This window comes from Rhinichthys klamathensis, unplaced genomic scaffold (assembly GCF_029890125.1).
Source record: "Rhinichthys klamathensis goyatoka isolate OS25496 unplaced genomic scaffold, OSU_Roscu_1.1 h1tg000104l_1, whole genome shotgun sequence".
NCBI lineage: Eukaryota > Metazoa > Chordata > Actinopteri > Cypriniformes > Leuciscidae > Rhinichthys > Rhinichthys klamathensis.
In genome coordinates, this window is record NW_026606643.1 from 2701180 (window position 1) to 2728351 (window position 27172).

Sequence of the window (27172 nt, forward strand, 5' to 3'; positions counted from 1 at the left end):
CTATTCGTATAATAAAAGTTCGTTTATAAGTGACTGAAACACAAATGTAAATTTACAGGAATGCTGATGAAAAACATGGCAAAGTAAAACCGTATTCCCATGTACAGCTGTTGGTTTGTCAGTTCCTAAACCATAAACACATATTAAAAATATTTCATTCGAAATATGAATAAAGCATTGTCTTATAATTAATTTTGAACCCAAAATGCTACTTTGGAAAACTGCTTTACACGCCAAATGCTTTAAATGATACTTTAATATCACATTGGAAATTATAACTGTTATTTGGCATTGTTCATTGCACAGCATAGCATTACCTACACCATGATTTACCTGCAAAGTTTTTTCTATGTGTAAAGACCTAGCTATTTGCAAGCAAAAGTACAATTTAGTGTAGTATACAAAACTGTACATTGAAAAATAGTTATGGCACTTTGAAAAGTGATATGACAGCAAATGCTTATGAGGGTGCAAATCCAAATACAAGTCATATCCCTTAAGATAAATATAACAACAGGACTTTGTTGACACTCTTTGAATGACAGTACATGACAGAACCACAGCTAATCATCCCGCACCAGAAACATCTGATATCAACTGGTGCAAATAGGGCTGTCAGGTTAGCCTGCTGATCTGACCGTGACCACGTTTAGCAAGAACCCATGTTTTTTTTCTTTTACAACTGCTGGATCACTGTCCAGTGCCCAAAGTTCAATAGGTCATGATGATAAGCTACAGTGTCCTGTTCAAAGAGTCGTAGGTTACAGTCAGAGTAACCCATCTTGCTCAAAAGCAGAAGGTAACAGAGAGAAGTCAAAGGGGGCAAATTTGACTCCTATTCCACTGTAGAATTTGTTCTGAAATTCCACCCTGCAAAAAAAAAAAAGAAGAAATTATAATGTAATATTTTCAAGACTTTTAAATGTAACAAACGATTTCTGATAATTAAACCTGCCCATATCTGAGGCCGTGCGCTCACCAGTGAAGACGCAGAGCATGGAGGAAAGCGGACAGACCCTCCATGATCAGGAGAATGGAGACAGTGAGCAGAGCGAAGACACTGAACACAGGCACAAGGAAAAGCACACCCAGTCTGGAGCTCATCCTCAGACCCTGACGCATCACCATCGCCCACAGTACCTCTGACAGCTCTAATATATAGACAAATACAATATATGCACAAACAGTCTAGAAAAGATATTCATATTCCCATGATGCAATGAAACATGCAGGTTTTTCAATGTGTTTTCTGAATGAACAACCAGACACTCACGGGCGTGGGCGAGACTCAGAGCCCAGAGACGCAAGTAGGAGGCTGTGTTGGAAATGCAGCCCAAACAGTACTCTATGGTGTGAATTGCTTGATGCAGGAATACATCTCCAAAATCAAACTGCCAGTGAACAAACAAGCTGTTAGCGACATTTATACAATGAATAAGCAAAATCATTGGGTCTGATTCTGAGTGTGCGCATGCACACATTTTTGTGCATGAAATCTGTGTGTGACCATTTTCACAAACAAGTTTCATATTAAAATTTATTCAAAATTTACAAAAAATGTAAACCCTAATCTGAAACCACATATATATACACAAAAATCACACTCTGAGTGGCCTTAAATTAGTGTCAAGATATTTATATATATATATATACATTTATATATAGTACCGGTCAAAAGTTTGGAATTTTTAAAAAATGTGTTTTTTTAAGTAATCTCACCAAGGCTGCATTTATTTGATCAAAAATACAGTAAAAACAGTAATACTTTGAAATATTATAACAATTAAACAATTTCTGTCCTAATACATTATAAAATGTAATTTATTCCTGTGATCAAAGCTGAATTTTCAGCATTATTAGTCCAGTCTTCAGTGTCACATGATCCTTCAGAAATCATTTTAAGATAATTTCTTATTATTATCAATGTTGAACTGTTGAACAATGTTGAAAGCAGCCATTCAAAAGTTTGGGTTAAGTTTTTCTTTTATTTAGCAAAGGCACAATAAATTGAACAAAAAATAAATTTTTATCCATCAAAGAATCCTGAAAATAAAATAAAATCACAGTTTCCACAAAAATATTAAGCAGCACAACTGTGTCTAACATTATAATAAGAAGAAATGTTTCTTGAGCATCAAATCAGCATATTAGAATGATTTCTGAAGGATCATGTGACACTGAAGACTGGAGTGATGATGCTGAACAGAAACCAGTTAAATTGTTTTTACTGTATTTTTGATCAAATAAATGCAGCCATGGTGAGATTAAGAGACTGAACACTTTCAAAAACACAAAAAAATCTTAATGATTCCAAACTTTTGACCGGTACTGTGTATTGTATACACTGTATATAAATTTATATAAAAGAGTAAGAACAGCTTGAGTTGCGAGGTTCCGCTGCATAAAAACACAAATAATTGTATGTAGCTAAAGCTAAGTTTTGCTTAGGATGGCACACTTTTTATAACTCGAGGATCTTGCTGTGCGCGATTTGTTGCGTCATGTATTCTAAGAGTGACAAAAGCTTGTGCGGAAAGCCCTTATATGGAGATGGTTTGGGACTGTTTTATGCAAACGACTAACCTCAGGCACGTAGTCACTCAATGTTGTGACTTAAGTGAAATTTTTTGTAAGAAGCTCTACTGTGTGTACAAATACAAAATAATCCACGCAATTATTAGTCGATGAGACCCACTGTGTTTTAATGGTGATTTTATGTGAGATAGGTCAACTTTAACCTCCTGAGGCTTTCCTGAGTCACTTAGTCCATCCTCTTCATCATGGACTACAGACGGTGACAGATCTTCTTCACTCACACGCCGAACTCTCTCGTAGCCCTACACACAAAGTGATAGCCTCTTTAACCAGGTCATCATGCATCAATATATCAGGATACATATTCTATTACACACATAAGAACATACATCTGAAGACCACATTTGAGTCAAATCTCACACAAAAATGTGGGTGACATTTCACCCGAAAATAATAACAATAAAAATCAAAACAATTTGAATAAAGAAAATAAAGCCTATTTCAGGATTAAGTTGTATTTTTCATTGTGATTTTCTATATTGATGTAAAGTTGTGAGAATAATTAGGTTTTTTAGAGCGATCCACAGCCCTAATAATTTATGAATGTACCATGTGATATCTTGACATCAGATACGAACACATACATACACAAGAACACAGACAAACCCTGTGGACCCCCAGTCTCTTCCCGCCATGATGCAGCCAGTAGAGGTAGAGAGGTTTCCCGAGCAGCAACACTGGCACAGACAGCAGAGCAACCACGACTAGAAACACCTGCAGTCCCATCTGTTACAAGAGGATTAACACAAATGCAGATATCAAGCAGACTGACTAGTCCTCCCACACGTGCACACACACACACACACACACACACACACACACCTGCCCGGGGTAAAGCGGTGTAGAGGCATTCCCCTGCATTAGGAACATGTCGATAAAGTGGATGAGAATGCTTGGAGCCAGCCGAGAGTCTTGCACTGAGAATGCCAGCCATTTGTAAAAGATCATGAAGACCAAGTACCCAAAGAGACAAAGTAGAAAGAGCAGCTCAGGAAGAAAGACAAGATAGATCTTAAACTTCTGTCGGAAGTGCCTGTGAATACACAGAGAGGGAAAGAGCAAAGACAGAATTTATAGAGTATAAGAGCATAGAGAGCTTAATGCAGAAAGAGTTTGATTAACAACTGATGTTGTATGTGCTTCTCATCATTTTTTATATGATGTCACACAGAACCTTTTGATTAGGACCTTTTCCGAAAATATGCAAGCGACTATATATTTTCATGTATAAATTTATATTGTGGAAGAAAAATATATATGAAATCATACATTTGTTTCCAGCATGAAATACTTGGCAAAATGAATTCATTTTCATGCTGTACTGAAGACAAAGCAAATTATTTAAAAAGAATTACCTGAAAAAGGTCACATAATTTAAATTTTGCAGGCAAAAAAAAAGGTTAATTGTCTATTGTCAATAGTGTAGCAATGTATAAAGCACAGATCACACAGAAGTCACTTTCAAACCTAGCAGATGAAATCTGCATGAAGTACTCACACACTTTTTTGAAGAAGTACTTGCACACTTTTTGAAGTCGCACACTTTTAAAATGAAGTACTCACAGTTTTTGAAGTCAAGTACTCGCACACTTTTTAAAGTGTAATTCTTGCAGTTTTTAAAGTCAAGTACTTGCACACTTATTAAAGTCAAGTACTCGCACACTTATTAAAGCCAAGTACTCGCACACTTATTAAAGCCAAGTACTCGCACACTTTTTAAAGTCAAGTACTCGCACACTTTTTAAAGTCAAGTACTCGCACACTTATTAAAGTCAAATACTCGCACACTTATTAAAGTCAAATACTCGCACACTTATTAAAGTCAAGTACTCGCACACTTTTTAAAGTCAAGTACTCGCACACTTTTTAAAGTCAAGTACTCGCACACTTTTTAAAGTCAAATACTCGCACACTTATTAAAGTCAAGTACTCGCACACTTATTAAAGTCAAGTACTCGCACACTTATTAAAGTCAAGTACTCGCACACTTATTAAAGTCAAGTACTCGCACACTTATTAAAGTCAAGTACTCGCACACTTATTAAAGTCAAGTACTCGCACACTTATTAAAGTCAAGTACTCGCACACTTATTAAAGTCAAGTACTCGCACACTTATTAAAGTCAAGTACTCGCACACTTATTAAAGTCAAGTACTCGCACACTTATTAAAGTCAAGTACTCGCACACTTTTTAAAGTCAAGTACTCGCACACTTTTTAAAGTCAAGTACTCGCACACTTTTTAAAGTCAAGTACTCGCACACTTTTTAAAGTCAAATACTCGCACACTTTTTAAAGTCAAGTACTCGCACACTTTTTAAAGTCAAGTACTCGCACACTTTTTAAAGTCAAGTACTCGCACACTTTTTAAAGTCAAGTACTCGCACACTTTTTAAAGTCAAGTACTCGCACACTTTTTAAAGTCAAGTACTCGCACACTTTTTAAAGTCAAGTACTCGCACACTTTTTAAAGTCAAGTACTCGCACACTTTTTAAAGTCAAGTACTCGCACACTTTTTAAAGTCAAGTACTCGCACACTTTTTAAAGTCAAGTACTCGCACACTTTTTAAAGTCAAGTACTCGCACACTTTTTAAAGTCAAGTACTCGCACACTTTTTAAAGTCAAGTACTCGCACACTTTTTAAAGTCAAGTACTCGCACACTTTTTAAAGTCAAGTACTCGCACACTTTTTAAAGTCAAGTACTCGCACACTTTTTAAAGTCAAGTACTCGCACACTTTTTAAAGTCAAGTACTCGCACACTTTTTAAAGTCAAGTACTCGCACACTTTTTAAAGTCAAGTACTCGCACACTTTTTAAAGTCAAGTACTCGCACACTTTTTAAAGTCAAGTACTCGCACACTTTTTAAAGTCAAGTACTCGCACACTTTTTAAAGTCAAATACTCGCACACTTTTTAAAGTCAAGTACTCGCACACTTATTAAAGTCAAGTACTCGCACACTTTTTAAAGTCAAATACTCGCACACTTATTAAAGTCAGGTACTTGCACACTTTTTGAAATGAAGTACTCACACATCTTTGGAAGTGAAATACTTGCAGTTAAGTAATTAACAAACAATGAGAGTATCTTAATGATAATAAAACACTGCCTTGGAGTCCCCAGACCCCAGTTTGTAAACCCCCGCTCTAAATGACTTATTCATATAATAATTAGTAACAGAACCTTTACCATTACAAACACATTTATAAAATAAATTGCTCACTCACAAGTGGTTAAAAACACTGAGCACCACCCCAAAGCTCATATGGATGACTCCAATGATCACAGACATCTTCATCTTGTAGGAGTTGAGGAAGGACAGGCGATTCACGGCCATGTTCCAAATCTACAGGTCAATAGAACATGATAAATCAGAGCTCTGCAAACAATATCAGCGAATTACTCTGAGCTGTAATGTACTCTTTCGGGATGTGACTGCCACCCACAGAAGAGTGCTTCATATATCAGAGAGTGTGTACTCACTGGATCAATGCCCAGTGGATATGGCCCAGAGAAAACACCGGAAACGTTGGGATTCAAGGTGAGTAAAGTATTCATTTGTAGAGTTTCATTTCTATTCCAGAGTAAAAGGAGGAAAACAATAGCATCCAATGATATGTATGATTATTTTGGAACCTTAAATAAAATAGAAATGCAAATTTAGCTGCAAGCAGCAATGACAGGCCCGAGCACTATGGTGCCACTGCACATGGAGGCTCTAGGAAAACTATGCACATGCATTTAAGCAAGTAAATATACGAGGATTATTCCAAAGTCTGTTGTAATTGCCACACTTCATGTTGACGCTATGACTTTCAGTGCTTGGATCCTAAAGTCATGCTTTGCAAACAAACAAAAAGGTTTCTTATAAGATTTGTGTATTTTGTGTCTTACGACCACTCCTGTTCTGTGAACATGGCCTTGACGCTCCAGGCTGAGCCAAAGATGTTGAGGGATTTGGAGAAACAGTCATTATAAATGAGTCCGGTGTATAAGGAGAATAATCCCATCATCAGTATGATGTACCGCCCATCAAAAAAAGTCGTCCAGATCTGAATAAAGACAAAAATGTATTCAAAAACACATTTGTACTGCCAATGCATAATCACAACAGCTCAATGCATGTTGAGCTACACCAAAGCTAATTGCAATTAGTTTAATTGAATTTAGTTACAACTCTGACCTCATTTCCTGGTCGTCTCCGTGTGTGGTCCTTCTCAGTCAACACCATCCACAAAGCACAAAGTGTCATGACTGCACCATGACCAACATCTCCAAACATCACCGCAAACAGAAAAGGAAAGGTGATAATGGTATAAGGAGCTGTGAAGAAAAGAGAAGAAATAAAAAAACCTGAACTATAACACCAGACTCGTAAAAATAAAGGTTCCTAATTGGCATTGATGGTTCCACGAAGGACCTTTAACACCCATGGAACCTTTCATTACACAGAAGGTTCTTTATAATGTAAAAAGGTTTTTCAGATTATTAAAATATTCTTCACACTAAGAAAAAAGTGGTTATTTTAAAAACTGCTCATTGAAAGGTTCTTTGGGAAACACAAAATTGTTCTTCTCTTACATCACTGCGAAAACCCCCTTTTGGAACATTTATTTTTAAGAGTGTCGATCTGTACCGGACACAAAGACAATGCACACTACCGGGGTTTTTTTTCACCAAGGATGTCCTCAGTGTCTCAGATGCCGGGAGTCTATGGAGACTCTTATGTTTGTTGGTACATCCAATAACAGAACATTTGTAATGAGGTTTTTTTTTTTTTGGCGCAGACATTGTAAATCTCTAGCTGATACAGCGACTGCTGTGGCTCACTCAGGGTGGGATCTATGCTAAAAGGGCAGATCGTCACCAGTTTTACGCAAGAGTAGAGGGAAACCTGGAACCGCTCGTTTGGAGAGACTGTTTATGATTTATGGGATTATAAGAAAAGGAGTGGGTGGATTTTTTTTACCATTATAGGCTGGTTGTTTACACACACTGCAGACAGTGTTCTTCAAACACCTTATAAAAGTGAATTTTGCATAATAAGTCCCCTTTAAATTGATTAAATGGCCAATAAAGACATTTATAATGTTACAAAAGATTTCTATCTCAAATAAATGTTCTTTTGAACTTTCTATTCATCAAATAGGGCTAATCCTGAAAAAAAAAAATCAGTTTCCACAAAAATATTGCACAGCATAACTGTTTTCAACATTGATAATATTCAGAAATGTTTCTTGAGCATCAAATCAGATTATTATAACTGATTTCTGAAGGATCATGTGACACTAGACTGGAGTAATGATGCTGAAAATTCAGCTTTGATCACAGGAATAAATTTCATTTTAAAATATTTCTGCACACAATATATTACTGGTAATATGGCTAATGATAAGGCAATATGGACACTTTTTATGGATCCTGACAGCCACTAGTCACTACATGCTATATATGAGGGTGAGTAAATACATTTTTATTTTAGGGTGAAATATTGCTTTAATTCCTAGTGTAAGCCTTCTCAATCAAGCCGATGAATAACAGTTGGTGGTCTGCACTTACCCGGGCTTGCCTCCCTGTAATCGCCCACTCCATAAGCTTCCACTATACTCTGGAAGCCCGAGGTAAACTTGTTGCTCCTCAAAAGTGTCGGCGGAGTGTCGCTGCTAGGGATACGGTTCACGAAAGATGGGACGGTGGCGTCACCTTTTCTCTAATAAGAAAGTTAAAAGAGGCCACAGTTATAGCTCTTATCAGTAGAATTGTCTAGAAGCCACATTAACACTTCTCGTACGTCAATAGGTTGGATAAAATCAGACTACCGTCACATGAGAACGATTGTACTCACTGAGCCCTCCTCCAGCGCCCGCCTCAGGTTCGCCAGGTCACTGACCGGACACCACACTTCAGCGATGAGACACTTGTTGGTGACGTCAAAGCTGCAGAGGTTGAGGATGTGATAGATTGCTTTCATCTTCTTCACTTGCAGCACCCATGAGTGCGCCGAATCAGACGCCTTGTGCAAGACCTGCTTCAAGTAATCCTCGGTGCGGTGCAAAACCTAATGAGCAAAGATCATTTATGAAATCCCAGGTTAATATAATTACGCTAATCCTCTGGTGGAAGACATAACGTCAGCATTATTTTGCAGAGGACAAACCAATAACAGCTAATCAACCCTCCCCCCCAAGGAGACACTGAAGGCACTCGGTAATGCAGAAGACGTACGTTTTGTAAGTCTTGGATGCGTGTCCTCAAGCTGTCCATCACATCGGCTCTTTCCTCGTCCGTTTCAGGGTGGGGGTAGAGATGGCAGTGGTAACTGGTGTACACAAGCAAAATTATATAGCAAACCCAACAGGACCGTGGCAGGCTTAAGAGCACAACATGCTCTATTATACCATCTGCAAAAATACTTTAATTTTTTCACTAATGGTCAGACACATACTTCAAATGGATGTCTTTAACTATTGTGTAGAGTCTCACTGTTTTCAGGGTTTCGCACCACAAGCGCCACGTTTGAAGATGGTGGGTCAAGTTAAAAACATTTCCATTTTTGGGTCAGTGACAAATTGGGTCAGTGTTCATGACGCAGAAAAGATCTTGGACAAATCTTTGCAAAATCTAAAAACACATGTGCCAAGTTCTTAGAAATGTACTACTTGTATACATGATTGTTTTATGTTTTTTTTTCCCAAGAAAAAATACTGAGAAATAACCCTAGAAATGTCAAATAAAAAGTATATATTTCCATACATACAGGAATGTTGAGCTGCACGATTAATCGTTAAAAGGTCGCAATCTCGATTCAAACAATTATGCGATCTGATTCCTAAATGACAACAATTCGGCTCTGTCTATTAAACCTTTGAGAGGCACGATCACAGCAACATTCAAATCTGCGTCGCCGCTGAAAGCAGTTATCATGTATGAAACAGCTTCACAAACAATCTTTTCAACCCCAGAGTATCATTATTTTTGTTACAGTTTTGTTACAGTTACAGTACTGGGATAAAACTTTATAGTAGGATATAAACACTGATGTCTACGGTCGCGATCAAAATAGAGCAAATCACCTTTTGAAAGTAACTTGACAAGATTGTATCGATTACATTGTTACACCAGTAGGTGGCGCCAAGTGACTTAAAAAATGTATTTGTCCTTGAATTACTCAAGATATTTCTTCAAAAACACTGATTCATCCAGTAACGAAACGAAAGTGAAATCTATATGAGTGAGTCATTGAATCATTCATTTAAACTGAATTTTTACGAAAAGAACTCAAAATTAATAAAATATTTTTTAATATAGACTGCAGTGCCCAGCAACTAACATTTTGTCAGAATCTCTATTAAATTACATGTTATTTTGTTTATTTTGTTCATAATCGTGTTAAAAAAAAAAAAAAAAAAAAAATCGACATACCCAATTTATCCAGAATTATTCAAGGTAAAACTTTTTTTTTCTTTTTTTTTTTTTACAAATATCATGATTTTTTTATTCCTAATAATGACAATTAAAGTTTTTTGGGCGTGATAGGGTATTTTATAACCTGAACTAATCTTGCCTTGTCATAAAAATGATCTTGTATCTTAAACGACTTATTGACTTATTTTTTCCTGCATTTTTTACAAAGAAATAATCATAAAAGATTATGCCAAACTACTTAAGGTTTTCTTTACGAATTTCATCCTTTAATGAGGCATTATAATTTCAGCATGGTTGTATCACCCTGAAATGTGAGACTTTATGCCAAAAAAAAAAATGTTTTAATTCAGAAATTAAAACATGCTCATCAGAAATTAAAACATGCTCAAGTCACAGTATGTATGAGTTTAATTTTTTATATAATTTAAAAGAAAAATAGTTCAGGAGACAATGCTTTAATTTTTAATGCCTTTTTTTGTTGTTGAAATTATTACTTAATTTACTTCAAATAAATTAAAATTAATTGTTTAATTGACAGCCCAAACATTAACAATAAATTAAATATAAAGGCGATTAAAAAAAAGACCTAAAAAGTTGCAAAAAGTGCATTCGTTGCGTTCAAACTTACATACTGTCTACGTATGTGTCCAAAGACCAACAACTAACAGATAGTGCAGATGATATGCAGGAACGTATGTATGTGTGTATGACCCCTAAAAAGGTGAAATAAGAAGAATGAAGTCTCCATCTAGGCCTTCACTTACCAGTCGCAAATTTTTTGAACCTTCTGCCCAATCTGGTCGCCCCAAAAGGAGATGAGGAACACTACATTCTTATTGATCTCCCCCTGAAACACGTAAACACAAGACAGAGCCTCCGTAAACAAACTGGTTCATCACTCTGAATACATTAGCACGCTTTGGCTGTGGCAGACGGGTATGATCTAAAACTGTGAAAAAACAGAGGCATGTTTGCACCGTGCAGCATATTCTGTTAAACCAAATCGTTTGGACATAACTACAGTCATTCAGATGCACTTTGTTGGTGGACCTCAGCGTTCTAAGTTTGCATACCGTGTCAAGATCAACCAGGCTCTCGTCCACCTCTGCGTAGCTGAGGATGGTGTAACCTTTACAGACCCGCCACAGCATGCGCTCAAACGCCTCCACCTTCACCCGCTGAATCAGTCCTGAGATAAACCTGCAGCAGCACACACACGTAAAACACAGGCAGCTGTGTGGATCCAAACTGAGACACAATGATCTGTTTTAAAGATTTAAGAGTGTGTACTATGACGAGTGAGACGCTTTTTGTGACTCACCCGAGTTTGGCGCCCAGTCTCTGCATACCGGTGCAGCCTGTCACTGATTCAGTGTCCAGAGACGGGAACTCTTCGTACTGCGGGCCCAGGGCTTCATGCTAAACACACACATGCACATTCACACATTCAATTAATCTCAATCTGACAAGCTACAGATAATAATCATCTTCCTCAAATAAAAGGTTTATTGTAATATCACTTAAATTGTGATTGACCAATATACAGTATATATGTTAAACCAATTAATCAGCCAAAATTTGGCCATTTTAAAATTATTAGTATTGCTTGATAAATGTGTCCACTTGACTTATTAACAGAATTGTGTTTTATCTCAAAATGTAACAACAGCCATGCAAATGGTTTTAAATGTTTATATTTATTTATTCTAGTGCTGTCAAATCTATTAATCAAAGTTTGTAAAAAAAAATATATAATAATAATAATATATATATATATATATATATAAATATATATATATTATATTTACAAACTGTTATGTTAGATGCGATTAATCAATTTGACCACTAATTTATACATATATAAATGAAAATATCAAAAAACAAAAATCAACATTTTTGTTCATACTTTTAAGTTGTACTATCATTATATCATATTTTATTTTAATTCTGTAAAATATTACAGAAAATATTGTGTAAAACAAGTCTTTTTTAATTGCTTATTAAAATGCATCAAGTAATTTTTGGTAATCTCATTTGCTTTTAATAAACTGATTAAAATAATGAAAGTATTTGTATTAAAAACTATTTTATTTTCAAATGTTCAGCAATTGTTTCAACTTATTTGTTTTTTAAATTATTATATCACATTTTAGAGAATTCTGCAAAATGTAAAAAATATTGTGTAAAATAATAATATAATAATATTATATTATTGTTAATAAAATAATGTTAATAAAATAATAATAAAAATATATATTTTAAATTTCAGCAGCTTATTTGCTTTAAATTGTATTGTATCAATTAAAACTGTAAAAAAAAAAGATTTTTTTAAGCACCTCATTTGCTATCAATCCATTATATATATATATATATATATATATATATATATATATATATATATATGTATATGTATATGTATATATATATATATATATATACATATACATATATATATATATATATATATATATATATATATATATATATGTATATATATATATATATATATTTTGAACATCTGGCACACTACTTTATAGATAATGAAACCCTCGCTGGCCAACCTTAGAACATTTACATAAAGGAAAGCTAACATTTCCAAGGCAAATATAACACAGATAGGATTTGATCCAAGCTGATCTTCTCACAGAAAATTGGGCTTGTGATATGTTTTTCCAACATAAACATCACGTGACTCTCAGGCTGTGTCTGCTCACCGTATACTCACAACAACAGGACTTTAAGTCACTGAACATGTCGAATAGGCCACATTAATAATGAGTGTTGAACGAGTGAACGGGACGCACCCTGGAGCGGCTGTGCATGAACGTGTGTGTGATCCTCAGCATGTGTGTGTACTCCGTCAGCTCCAGCAGGTTCCTCTGGAGCTTCTCTTTATTCTTGGCCACTTCGCTGAGCTCCACCTCCAGCCGCTGCAGTTGCTCCTGACAACAGCCAATGACTTTCCATCAGTCATGTTAAAACACATCATGCTTACACAATCAATACTTATAAAGGTCTCCGAAACAAGACACACCAATCAATAAAACTCAGCAAATAATACTACCCAAAAACAATACTTAGCGCACTAAACAGGCCATTATAAAAAGTCATGGGAATATTACTATAAATAAACAGTGATGAATCTGTCATGCATAATCAATTCCCTCCATTCACCGGAAGCTTTCTCTCACCACATCGCACACAATCACTCACTCTTGGCAACTTGACACGGTCAATTACCAGCACTGGGTCTTGATGCTCTCATATACAATCAATTACTACAAACCACCGACCACATGGCCATTTAACCAAAATTATACGCTCTGTAATTCAACAAAACTGTCCTTCCTTTTTAGGGGTCTATAACCTTAAATGCCTTGAACATTATGTTAGGCCTATATGATGCAATATTTATATGATGTTTCAAGCAGCATCACAATAGTGAAATTTACACTCACATCAGACTCAGGAATTCATTCGATGCGACCATCAAAGTGCATTATGGGTATTCTCTAGCCGTTGACTGTACATTAGTTGTATACTCGTTATTGCGGTTCATTATGGGATTGAATGAGTGCACTCAATAACGTCCACTATGGTTTTGGACACCATTTCAAATGACTGTCCCCTATAGGGAACATTTCGGAGGCGATTTCAGACACAGCCCACTTGTTTCATCACTGGATGAATCGGTTTTTGAACGAATCTCTTGAATGAATGATTCAATGACAAATACATTTTCAACAGTCACTTGTCGCCACCTACTGGTGTAACGATGTAATCGGTGTTTTGCTTTTTCGATCGCTACCGTAAATATCAATGTTTATATCTGAACTATAAACTTTTATCCCAGTTCTTCTGTGATAATATGAATGTTTGTAACAGAAATAATGATACTGAGTGGTTGAAAAGAATGTTTGTGAAGCTGTTTCATACCTATACATGAATGATAACTGCTCTCTCCGGATCAGAAAGCAGATTTAAATGTTCCGGTGTGATTATTTTCAAAGGTTTAATAGAATTGTTGTCATTTAGGAATAAGATGGTGTTGATGTTTGAATCGAGATCACAATCTTTTATCAATTAATCGCAGCTCTAACTCATAAAACGCCAACTGTCTACTGTCAGTAGTGTATTGATGTATGAAGCACTGCTCACACAGAAGTCACTATCAAACCAAGCAGCTTTCTGTTGGTGAACGTGGCGAAATCTGGCCGTTGTGAAATCTGCATGTGGAAACCTTTCGTTTCGTTCACTGGATTTCGCCAGTGAAAATTCAACTTAACGGCATTAACTGAACTCAGACCCAAGATACTATTTATGAAATAGAAAAGCCCTGTTTGGCACATTCACCTTGTCTACTAAAAGTCAATATCTGTATATCTCAGCACCTACCATGATCTCTAAGACATTTTTGGGTGCAGGAGCAACAGGAGGGACTTCAGCCTCTGGCACTGCAATATTAGCCTTCCTAATTTCTCTCAGCAGATACCCTATAGGTGCCGGAGACAAAGAAACGGTGCTTTAAACACACATCACATACTCTTACAACAACAACAGAAAGCACACCAACACATTTACCATTTTTATAGGAACACAATTCAGATGAAAAAAGCTAAATTCAGAACAAATACTGTTCTAATGTACAAAAATAGTCTGTTCTGTGACTGCAGTGTAAATACTGTTTTTGATCTTCTTCATTTTAACTTTATGGGTTTGAGCAACATACTATTAAGGATAAGATGGAAGGAAATGTTTTGCAAAATAAAGGAAAGTAATTGTAGCCTATTTGTTAGCACTCTAACAGATATATTTTGAAGTTCAAATAGCCTCTGCTGGAGAGGTTGAGAGCTTGATCTAAAATGTACAGAGTGCTCAATAAAGATCCCTTACCCAGAATCCTCTCCATCTCCTCACATCTCTTGATCTCACTGACGAAGCGGCGCTGGAAGGAGCTGACGCTGGGGTTGAGCTGGAACAGGTCAGATTGTGACTTATGTGTTTGACATTTCAAAATATTACAATCTAGAGGCAACAAGACAAGGCTGTGAGCATTACATTAATCAAATGATATTTGGTCATTTAGAGATTGCAGCATTGGGTGATGATCAGGTCCCATATGTGGATTAACAGGAATTACATTGACTGACAGCTTCATTGCGATGGATGAGGAATGGAGCTTTTCAAAAAGGACAAAAATCAACATAATATGAATGTGGTTTACTCAACTCATGAACTATATTTAAAGTCTTGTGAAGACATATGATTGTTTTGTGTTACACTAGTGAGCTGGTAACCAGCCAGATCCACTGAATCAGCGAGTTTTGTGAATGAATCATTCCGACCGGTTATGAGTTGGATCGATCGATTCACTGAGTAGTTCTGATTTAAAGGAGTTGATTCATTTAGCTGAGATTAGATAAAATGATAATTTAATAATATCTTACATGGTTTTTTCCTCACACAAAGCTATCAGAAGACTTGGGAAAGAATGTGTACTTTTGAATGATTTATTTATTTATTTATTTCATTTTGGAGCTTTACAGCCCCAATCTTCTCATTTTTATTGAAGAATGATTTTTAAAAAAAATATTCTTTTGTATTACAGAAGAAAATAAGTCATATGATTTTGGAACAACATGAAGATGAGTAAACAATTCTGTTTAAGGATGAAAAAACAACTAATTCTTGGACTATCAACATCCACACTTTAGATTAAAATTCATACAACTGCATACAAGAATGGTATCTCTCAGAACTAGTGATATGTTAGTATTAATTATATAATATTATAGTATTTATTTATTAATCATTTTAATTAGGTTTCATTTTTATATTTTCATTTTAATTATAGTTTAAGTTTAGTAAAAGCATGTTCATCATATAAAGGGATCGTGTCTCTTCAGAAAATTTGGACTAAGCCTCACAATTCATATGGATTAGTTTTACAATCTCTTTATGAACCTTTTGAAGCGTCAAAGTGGTAGTTGTGTAGCTGTCAACGGAGGGACAGAAATCTCTCATTTGTGTTCCGAAGATGAACGAAAGCCTTATGGGTTTGGAACAACATGAGTGAGTGATGATGACAGATTTTTCATTTAAGGGGGAAGTAACTCCAATTATTGTTATGTGCCTTTAATATTCCTAATTAGATTTGGTTCAACTATATTTCAGTTTTAGTTTAGGCAATTTTAGTACTTTACCTTATCTTATTCCAGTTATAGGTGCCAAGGCAATATTTCTATTATGTATTTTTCGACTAATATTTTTTATTTTAGCTTTATTTAAATTGTTAAAAATTATTTTTAATAGTTTTAGTTAACAGCAACAACACGCTTAATTTTAAAATGTAACAAATACATAAACTGCATGCATAATTAAAGAATTAGCACAATTTTATCTAAAACGAAAAATCTCAAAATTATTTTATGCGGACTACCCTGACTGTTGCCAACCAAACAGTAGGTCACACACATACATGACCAAAACACGGCCTACATGAAGTTGTTAATGAGTGTCAAACACCCTCGGGCTGAATAGAAAACACAGGCTTTTATAACCAGACTTGCTCTGTTTTTTAACAAGTAATTGATCCAGCTCATCAGCTGTAACCAGGACATTAAAGGGATAGTTCACCCAAAAATGAAAATCCTATCATCATTTACTCACCATCATGTTGTTCCAAACCTGTATGAGTTTCTTTCTTCTGTTGAACACAAAAGAAGATATTTTGAAGAATGTTGGTAACCAGACAGACAGTTGATAGTAGCCATTGACTTACATATATGAAAAAAAGAAACACTCAATGGCTAACGTTACCTGTTTGGTTACAGACAATCTTCGAAATATCTTCTTTTGTGTTCAGCAGAAGAAATGCATAGTGGTTTGGAACAACATGAGGGTGAGTAAATGATGACGTTTTTGGGTGAACTAACCATTTAACCTGGCTGCACACATCGGCCTCTGTCTGACCAGGCCAAAATGTGTGCACACTTTAACATGCGCTTCAAAACGCATAACAGGCAGGAAACAAATAAGGGTAGCCAGGTAACACCGATAATTTAAGGTCAGTTCACTCATATCTGTCTGCTCTGAGAATAAAGGTTGTGGCTCCCTAGGCAGCAGTTTTGGTATCCAGAAGGTAGGCAGCTCACTAGGTTTTGACACACAGGCGCTGAGTCCAAACTTACATCTCGAAATTCGACCAGTCCCATTTCTCCCAGTTCACTGATGCAGTCGTACGCCGAGCCGGACTGCAGGAACAGCTGCGCCAAGCACATCTCCTCACTGCGAAAGCCCGAGCCCATCTTCTCTCTCCTCTCTCGGCCACCTTGAGCACTCAATCCGCCTCTGGCCTTTGCGATTCACTTTGCGAACGTCAAGTGTTCAACTCAAATCGCATTCAATCGGACAAAATTGACTTGTTAAGCACGCATTCTGAATAACTGAAGATTTTATGTCTGAATGAGCCGGGATGGGATTAAATTGTAGCTACCTAAAATGATTAACCTATAAATACTATTTTTAGCAACCTAGTGAATATTCTCGGCATTCTCATGAAAAGTGTGCATTTACTACAAATTAAACTGCAGATGTAAATAATATTCTAAAAGTGTCTTACCTAGCTGGCTGGACAATAATAATCGATAGGAGTCTGTACCTTTAATTGTCGTCTTGCCATTGAAACGACAGAAATAGCGTGAGAGATTTAAGACTACTGAAGGAGTGTCGACATACAAACAACTAAACACTATCTAGATTTAAAATGTACGAATGCAAGGAAGCCTTGATGTTGAAATAAATCGCATTATAAAAAGATCACTCCGGTAAAGCACAAACCCTGCCGGTGTTACAGATTGCGCCCATGGGTTGCCAGATACTTCCTTAACAAATCCCCCTTCTTCGATTTACGAAAACATTTTAAACTTTGAAAACGAATTATTTATTGTTTTGAAAAATAGAAACATAGCAAAAATATATAGTAATATTTTACTATATGATTTAGAAAACTGTTCTCTTACAAAAAACGATTTTTAAAATGTATAGTCTTAAAAAGCTTCCTAAGAATCCGACGATTTAACAGAATGAATTAAATTAATATAAATTAAATAAATATATTAAAATACCTGTATTTCACACCTTATTAATGATTATTTAATTGTGCTTTTATTTATTGCAACATTCCATGATGTGTCTAATAATTTATTTTTAGTTTGTTAAATCACTCCATGTTTCATCAAGTGTAACTATATTTAATACAATTATAATGACTTTATTATGAAATGCCTCTGTAGGCTATTGATTATTTAAAAACGTGAAGTTGTTCTACTTATTCTCCCAGTGATCCCGGCTTGATTGTATCTATTTAAATGGCCACTTATAAAAACAAATTGTCGCACTGGCTGTTTTTTTTTTTATTATTATTTTTTTTTTAAAGAGTTAGAACATATATCTGCCAGATCTACCAATAATAAATCCTAAATTGTGTACTTCACATCGCCTAATATCTTGATTGTTTGGCAAGCAGGTTAGGGTTTTTCTGCAATCTGGCAACCATATTCTCATTTAATATATTCTGTGGCGTATTCTTGACCAAAGGCACGCCATCTGCCTGTCCTTTGTTTAAATGCCTGAAAATGAAAAGATTTATAGGGGAAAACAAACCTTTGTTTAAATTTCTCAAGTAATAACACCAACAGTGCAATATGATGAACAAGTAAAAGATGTGTTGAGATTGTAAAGGTCCTGATGTGACAGTAACATCATTCAGTCCATTGTACTCCACCTCATAGTAAATACTTGCACCTTGTAGTACACCACAATTTTACTTACTCTTATGTTCCACGAATTCTTCTGATATTTATCACTGGAAAATGCTAGAAGTCGTAATAGCTGAGAAATGTAGAGTTTCGTTATACTACATGCAACTTGTACTGACGGTATTAGTTTGAAATATAGTCCAACCCTCATTACTTTCCATCATATAATAAATATAATAAAATAACTATAGAAATTATATTTTACAAGAGTATAATGTATCAGCATCTATTTAGGTCAAAATGGTTCATTTTACAAACCAGGTAAAGAATATTAGAATTTAAAATCTATATTTTTAGTTATGTTCATTTTAGCTTAATTTTTTACTAATTTCGTTATGTGTTTTTGTCACTTCATTTTTCTATTTTATTTATTTATATATATATATATATATATATATATATATATATATATATATATATATATATATATATATATATATATTGCTATTTAGGTTTAATTTATTTTTATTTCAGTTTTTATTAATTTCCAGTTAATAATTTCAGTGCTTCAACTTAATATTATTTCAGATTATTGCCTAGGCAACATTTCAGTTTTTCTGCTAATATTTATATCTTATTTTAGCTTTATTTCAATTAACAAAGGTTTTTAAATGGTTAAAAAAACCTTTAATTTATACCGATCTCTAGATGAATCATGATCAGTAAATATTTTGAAAAATTTCCATTGTATTTGCTTTTTATAAAAAATGAATATGTTGAATATTGAAATTTCAAGATTTTTTGTGAGACTATAAACCATGATGAATTCAGTTAAGATTTGTTTTACCCATCTTGTATGATATTCTCACAATATCTGTTTGCAATATTATTTTTCAAGTAATGAATTACAGTAGAAAACATCCCTCCTCGCTCAGCCACCCTTACATCCATAAAGCAACTGAACCATTACAGAACTGAATTAGGTTGAGATAGAATTTATTTTTCATTGGTTTAAAAGGTGTCTTAATCACATGCAAGCTCGAAAATGAAACTGATTGGAAGCAGTGAATCGACGTCATCGGAGGTTTTGTGCGAGTCTGTTGAGCTCCTGTGAGAGGCCAGTGACTGTGTCCAGGATCTTTTTCCTATCAGAGTCCACCAGACGGCTCCCACAGCGCTGGAAAAACTTATCCGGGTGCCAGAGGGCCTGCTGCCGACGGAGCACCTTCCGGAAAGTGGATAAATCAGACCGGTCAGCACCGTGCAACATAACGCCCACCATGTCCTGCAGCGACCCGCGAGGAGCGGGCCACGGGATGTCCTCATATCCCAGCAGTCCCTCAGGTGCCTTGCTGGAGGAGCTGTTGAACGTGGCGGCACAGCGCTCCTCGTAGCGCCTCTTCCTCCCCTGCCGCGTCTCCTCCTCCTTGCGAGCGGCCCGCTGCAGGTACTCCTCGTGCTCACGCTCCAGACGGGCTTGCAGATCCTTACGGCTCTTCTCATCTTCCTCCGTCTCCTTACGCCCCTTTGACCTCTTGCTCTTGTGTCCTACAGAAGCCGCTTCTCTCTGTTCTCTGGCCCGTTGCTTAGTAAAATACTCTCGCCTGATCCGATCCGCCCAGCCCCCGAAGTCTTCATCATCTTTGTCATCCCTTAAGAAATCACCTGGAACGAACAGGGAGATATTCATACAATATTTTATCAGCCCAATCCGTTCACTGACTGTCTGATGCATATTGATCACTTTATGTACATGAGACTACTTACTGTAAGGTAGAGTTGCCAGGTTTGCGTAAACAAAACTAGCCCAATGGCCAACCAAAAGTAGCCCGATTACCATATCCCATAATCCCAAATATCAAATCTCGAAATATGCCATTCCCACACCTAAAATACCTATTTTACAGTCACTGTAAAGCAAATGGGAAACCACTATATCACAGTGATCATAAACACAGCTCAAAGGCTCCATTCCAGTGGCCCTCCTTCACAAAACTTTACATCTAGCAAATGAGAATCAATTGATGTTGCTCATTTTTTGTTAAATTAAAGTAATTAACAAATATTTATTAATTAACAACATTATTGCTAATTTTATTCAAACGTACAATAAATATGCAATGCATTGACTTAAATACACCTTATCTAAGATGAGCATGTTTTTTCATTTCTGTATTAAATGTTTTTTTTGGGGGGGGAATAAAGTAAATGTGAAGAGGCATAATGAAGGGAAAAAAGTCTCACTAATAGAATACAATTATTAACAAGAAAATGTTAAGAAATTTGGCATAATTGTTAAGAACCATTTCTTAAAATAGACCTGCTTGTTAATATTTTCAAATATGTCCACAAAATGAAAGTCTTGTGGTGCACACAAAATGCCTAAAAATAGGAAATTATGTCATAGAGAAAACACCTGTAGACCTTCATGACTGTGTGTCAAGATCAATAAGTTCAGATCAGATCATTTCAGCAGCCTGTGAACTGTCAAGCTGTGCGACTCCACAGACATATTTATTAATTAATAATAATAATAAATTATACCCTAAATCTAATGTATTGTATCTAACGATTACAATGTGTACACTAACGATTATACATGTATTGAAGGTATAAGGAGAATGTGTTATTTTATAGATTGGTGGTAATACCAAATTACATTTTTAGTCATTAAATTGAAACTTTTCTTCAAAAAAAAAAAAAATATCATACCCATTTTAAACCAACTGAATTATTATTTTATAAATAACTGTGATATGTATGATAACCAGCCACTTCAAAAATATATAATGTATTAGTGCAGGATGTACAAGAACAAACAGCTTACCATCATACTGTCCATATGTCTCAAAAAACTCTTCCTGGCATTCGCCTAACAGCTTCTCTCTCCATTGTTGCTCTGGATCAACATTTGAGGATTCATTTTTGACATTCTCCTGTGTCAATTAAATTAATATGGAACATATCATGAACTTGCATGAAGATGCATACCTCAACATGACAGCACAATCTATTCTAAATATAACTAAACCATTCGTTCATTAGTTTAGAGTCTGTATTTGCACAGCACCTGCTCGGGCTTCATCCACTGGAGCAGGTCCTGAGGAGTCACTCCTGCTTTATTGGGAATATCCATGGCTTCTGGACAGTTTTTTCGTAATGGCACCACCAGGTCATCATAAGCTGCGATTGATAATGTGAACAGCATTAAACACAGATAAGAAAAATAGTTTTTGGGATATTACAGAGCACAGTCTCATACCTCTTTTGCCATGTTTGAGTGCTCTTTTTGCGGCCAGATGTAGCGGTGTTTCTCCATTCCGGTCGGTTTGCAGGGGATCTGCTCCATGTTTCAGCAGCAGTCTGAGAATTGCATCATCCCCGTGAGAACAGACAATGTGTAAAGGACCTCTGTGCTTCTTCCCCTGGGTGAAGTTCAGCTCCAGATCTTTGTGTTTACGAAGGAATGACTTTAACTTCATCAAACTCCCCTCTTCCACATAGCGCAACACTCTTCTCTGCTTTCTTTTCAACATCGGAACTAACGTTACATGCAGATATTAAAATCTGGATAAAATAATCACTATGAACCTATGGATATATGTATACATGTAATACCACATTTGATAATGAGAAGTCCTGTCTTATTACGGACATCAACAAAAGTTACACGACACCACTGCAGTACGTCTGCGAAATCAATCCGGAGGAACCCAACAGTTCCAATAGTTCCGTGTTTGACACGCATGTTTGCATGGTGACCAGCAGGTGTCGCTGTGTCACAACAAATCTCAGTATTTTTCACTGCTAAATGGTCGGGGTCGGGATAGCAGCTACAGCTAGGGAATATAAACTCAAATTTAGCATGCCATTAAAAACAGTTTTACCCACTCCACAGTACACCAAAAGCAAATAAATTATAACGCCAGACTGTCGATGTAAATGTCTGTTAAGAGAATAATGTTAAAAATCAAAGTACTCTTGCATCTCAATGATCGCAATACATTTACAGGAACTAGTTTCTCAGCAGCGGCGGAATTTTACTTTGCTCCGGTTAGTAGTACTGCGCTGAAAAGTAAACACAGAACCGAAGCGCACTACAGTCGGAACTACCTGCACTACCTCTCTCTACCTCTCTTTCTCACTACCTCTCTCGGTTGCCTAGGTAACTACATACCACTCCGCCGCTGCTGTAGACTGTGCTAATAAATACAGGGAACAAAGTATAACTATTGCAATGCAATGAAAGGGTAGTTTGATTTCTAACATTATTCTCTCAACAGACTATTACATCGATAGTCTGGCGTTATAATTTATTTGCTTTTGTTGTAATGTGGAGTGGGTAAAACTGTTTTTAATGGCAGGCTAGCAGTTACCGTTGACTCGCGCTAGCCTAGCACCGGCGAACTATGCAACTGGGACGACTGGATGAAAATTTTTCAAAACTGACCCTGAGCACTCTAAAATGTTGTGGGAGGAACCTAAAACCACAGTGTCTGATTACACTCCTTTTATCACCGAGGGGTTTGTTTCACTCGTGGGAGATGCTCATAGGGTACCAGTTAAAATATTGCGTGACACTGGAGCTTCGGAGAGTTTCATTTGCCAAATGAATCTGGATCCTGTTCGTTGAACTTTGGAAGAAACTTTATCATATTTGCTACACCCAAATTGTGAGTGTACTGTCCACCGGCTTTACCTTCAGCCATCAGATTAAGCCGAGTGCGTTCAAGCTCATGAGCCCGCTCCTGTTCATACTCCAAACGCTTCAGTTTTTCCCTTTCAAACACACAATCTTTTTCTCTCTCAATAGACTCCATTCTCTTGCATTCTAAATCTTGTTCTACTTAAAAAAATGTTTTGCTCAAATTCCAATCTCTTTTGATCCAATTGCATCTGCAAAAGTATCTTTTGTTGTTCATAGGTTAATTCGTTACTTTTAGCTGGGAAATTTAAAACAGACGAGTCTGTTGGAAATGCCATTGCTGGGGTAGGCTCTACCAGAGTACCCTCGGGCAACACTTGATTTTCTTTCAAACGATCACGAATAAAATCTATCAATTTATCTTTCTTTGCTGTTTTTGGCAGTGTAAGTTCAATCTCATAAAAATCTGCAACATTCACCAATTGCTCTTTTGTTAGCGCCACTAACAAACTCTCCGACGGAGCAGCAAAAAAATCCTCCAACACACTCATTGTACAGACTATTCAATAATATCGTACCCTATCAACCAAACTAAAGTTTAGGTTTTCCAATTATTCTTAAACAACCACAAACAAACAATTTTGTAAAATGGAAAAGCAGTCCAAGCAGCAGAGCAAACCAATCATGGAGCTCTCCCCCTAAACATTTACCCCCCACTATTCTAATCTATCTTCACACTGAGTCCAAGAATCAGGATAATTTACTCACCAATACCGACAGAGACGTACTGCCCCGACCGAAGCCAATTCAGCCGGTTCTCTACGGCGGTGCCCCGATCCAGACTCCAGTGACAACACAACCTAAATCCCAGCGCGGAAGCGCTCTAGCACGGGGATTACGATAGCTCCAGCAGATTAGTCGCCCTACTACGTGAACAGCGATGACACCCCACAAACAAAGTGGCTGCACTAAATACTCCAATCTACAACATAATGCTACGCAATTTACCTCAAATCCAAATTCCAAACCAAACAGATCAGCATAGATCTCCCCTCAACAAACATTCGGCGATCAAAACTTTTTGGACGAGCCCCCATACGTCAAGCCCACTTGGCTCAAGGTAGAGTTGAAATAGGGGAGACCACACTGAACTTAATATTTAATTAAAATGCGGATTTATTAATGCATGATTTACAAAGAACAGTAAATGGGAAGCATAACAAAAAGAGAACTGGCAAGGAGCGCCGACCGACGCCATCCTCTCATTGTCAAGCCGAAATAGCAGCAAGAGACCAAGCCAGCTGGAAGGTAACGATTTTATCCACTCCCTCATCAGTCCACCAATTAGCATGGCAGACCCACCGCAACAGCTCCACCTAAAAGTGACACAGAACATCAACAGTAGGCAATACAGGCTTAATTGCCCACACCTGGCCAAGCCGGGCGTGACAGTCATCGATGATGACGATCTAGCTCTGTCTGTGGAGGAGGCCAGCTGCTCTGTACTGGCATCGGACAGTGAGGATTGGGCGAGCTCTGTGTACCTCCCCACCTCTGCCTGTGAATCGTCAGGGGAACGAGCCAGCATCGAGTCGGAACTGATGCGTCTACTCTCGCAGGCCGTGGCGAGCCTGCGCGCAACCGACTGGATGGGTGCTTCCTTCAAAGGGACCGCGCCCCACCGCCTTCCAGACCCGCGCCCTTTCTTCCTGAGCTTCACGAAGAGGTCGCGAAATCCTGGAACGCCCCCTTCTCAGCCCGAGTGCGTTCCTCTGTCTCTGCAGCATTCTCCGTGGTGGACGGTGCGAAAGACAGGGGTTACCACTCGCTTTCCCCCGTGGGAGAAGCCGTAGCGGCCCATCAGCCGTAGCTGCCCAGCCTCCGCCCACCGTCGCTTCACAGCGCCGCCAGGCCTGGGATCAGAGACCACACTCTCGCTCTGCTGTGGTCCCTGCACGCATGGGCCATCAACGGGTACCCGCAAACCTCCCAGAGGGAGTGTTAAACCCGATCACGCAGGCTAGAGCGCCGTCTACTAGACGACTCTATGCCTCGAAATGGTCAGTGTTTGCTGGCTGGTGCAAAGCCCAAGGCTTTTCACCCCCAGACTGCGGGGTTACGGAAGTACTCTCCTTCCTTCAAGAGCTGCTGGATAAGGACAGAACCCCATACACGCTCAAAGTTTATGTGGCGGCCATAGCTGCGTTTATAAAACCCGCGACTGGCCAGTCACTGGGGAAAAATGATCTGGGGCCTCATTTATAAACGTTGCGTACGCACAAAAGAAGGCGTACGCCGCTCTCTACGCAATAATTGGTATTTATAAAAAGCAAACTTGACGGGAAAATGTGCGGTCCTTCACGCAAGCTCTGACCCAGGCGTACGCACAAAAACGGGTGAAATGAGAAATGGCGACACCGTCGGCAGATGGAAGAAACACGTGAAAGTGTGTGAAACTGTAGACCGTTGTGTAAAATAAATGGCAATACTGCCTCTCATAAATAACACGAAGACGTCACAAAGCAAGTATTACAATTAACAGCCTACACGAACACCCGTTTGATCGATCTGCAACAGAAATGCAAATTAACACATATTTGCAAAAAGAAAAGTGAAATATGTTCTGCAATAATATTGGCATGTTATACAATTCATCCTCATAAATAAGATGGTAAACAGAACGAAATAATGTACAAAACTGATATTCTCGCCAATGTGTCCGTCTGGCGGAGCAGATATAGATATAGCTAGATATAGCTAAATATAGCTAGATAGTCAGTCAGATAGATAATTAGGGAGAGATAGATAGATAGATAAATAGATAGATGTATTATTTGTCCACTGGGAAAGTTGTTTTCACAGTAAAAATGTATTTATCAGCTACGGAATGGTATTCATGCAGGTATTTCATGCATATGCCTTCAGTTTGTTTTATTTTTGATAAAATAACGTATGACGTATGTCTCAACCATTCAGAAAGCTAAAAGGAAATTACATTTGCGCTGAACTATATCCCATTTCCAAGTAGATTATAACCGACATCTGTAGCTTGTCATTTCTTTTTTATTTCGGCCACAGTCCGAGGTTGTGAGGCTACAGCATTTACAGCGTCTGCAACCTTTTGCCACTCAAGTGCCTTTTTGGCATTAGTAGCTAATGCCCACACTGTGCCCTCCAAACAACATTTTTCTCCTCTTTTCCACCTCGCCAACGATAACTTCTACTTCACTTTGAGTGAAGTTACGTTTTTTTGATTTCCTCTCTATGTTTGCCATGATTTCGCAATCGATGAATATTAACTTGTGGGCGTTTCACGGACTATTTATGGGCAACTATGGGCGTGACATGAAGCCGCAAAAGCTGCGCTTCATTTAGAATTGATTGTGATTTATTAAGGGAAAAATGCGTAGGATGTGCGTGCGCACGGCTTTATAAATCCAAATATTTCTGTGCGTACGCACGTCCTATGTGTCATCCGTACGCCACTTCTGACGCAAATCCTACGCAAAGTTTTATAAATGAGGCCCCTGGTCATCCGCTTCCTAAAAGGAGCTAAGAGGCTAAATCCTCCTAGACCCCCCTCAATCCCCGTGTGGGACCTTTCCACGGTTCTGGAAGCCATGAAAGGTGCCCCGTTTGAGCCGATCCATCTGTCGGACATGAAACACCTCTCGTTCAAGACAGCGTTTCTTATGAACAAGCTTTAAAATTACCCATTGGTCCGTGTACTTTTGCGTCCATTCGTT

At 37.3% G+C, this 27172-nt stretch overlaps 2 protein-coding genes across 3 annotated transcripts; both read right to left on the reverse strand.

The window, feature by feature from the left end:
- Positions 1 to 7: 7 nt before the first annotated feature.
- Positions 8 to 17448, reverse strand: atp6v0a2a (ATPase H+ transporting V0 subunit a2a). 2 transcript variants are annotated; one of them, XM_056253333.1, is made up of 20 exons: positions 17213 to 17448; positions 14916 to 14994; positions 14418 to 14515; positions 12827 to 12964; positions 11344 to 11441; positions 11096 to 11222; positions 10787 to 10869; positions 8823 to 8916; positions 8443 to 8655; positions 8157 to 8307; positions 6781 to 6920; positions 6492 to 6649; positions 6081 to 6171; positions 5825 to 5943; positions 3418 to 3628; positions 3202 to 3321; positions 2739 to 2837; positions 1274 to 1391; positions 980 to 1151; positions 8 to 870 (listed from the first exon to the last, which is right to left on the reverse strand). In XM_056253333.1, exons 1-20 carry the CDS (start codon positions 17327 to 17329, stop codon positions 768 to 770), a joined length of 2529 nt encoding a protein of 842 aa, XP_056109308.1. In that variant the 5' UTR covers positions 17330 to 17448; the 3' UTR covers positions 8 to 767. The 2 variants fall into 2 exon arrangements, with proteins under 2 accessions (XP_056109308.1, XP_056109306.1); XM_056253331.1 differs by having other exon boundaries at positions 3184 to 3321.
- A 2312-nt stretch (positions 17449 to 19760) lies between these two features.
- nfkbil1 (nuclear factor of kappa light polypeptide gene enhancer in B-cells inhibitor-like 1) lies at positions 19761 to 22470 on the reverse strand. Its single transcript, XM_056253345.1, has 4 exons — positions 22044 to 22470; positions 21852 to 21964; positions 21609 to 21717; positions 19761 to 20446 (listed from the first exon to the last, which is right to left on the reverse strand). Exons 1-4 carry the CDS (start codon positions 22315 to 22317, stop codon positions 19857 to 19859), a joined length of 1086 nt encoding a protein of 361 aa, XP_056109320.1. The 5' UTR covers positions 22318 to 22470; the 3' UTR covers positions 19761 to 19856.
- Between the last annotated feature and the right edge of the window lie 4702 nt (positions 22471 to 27172).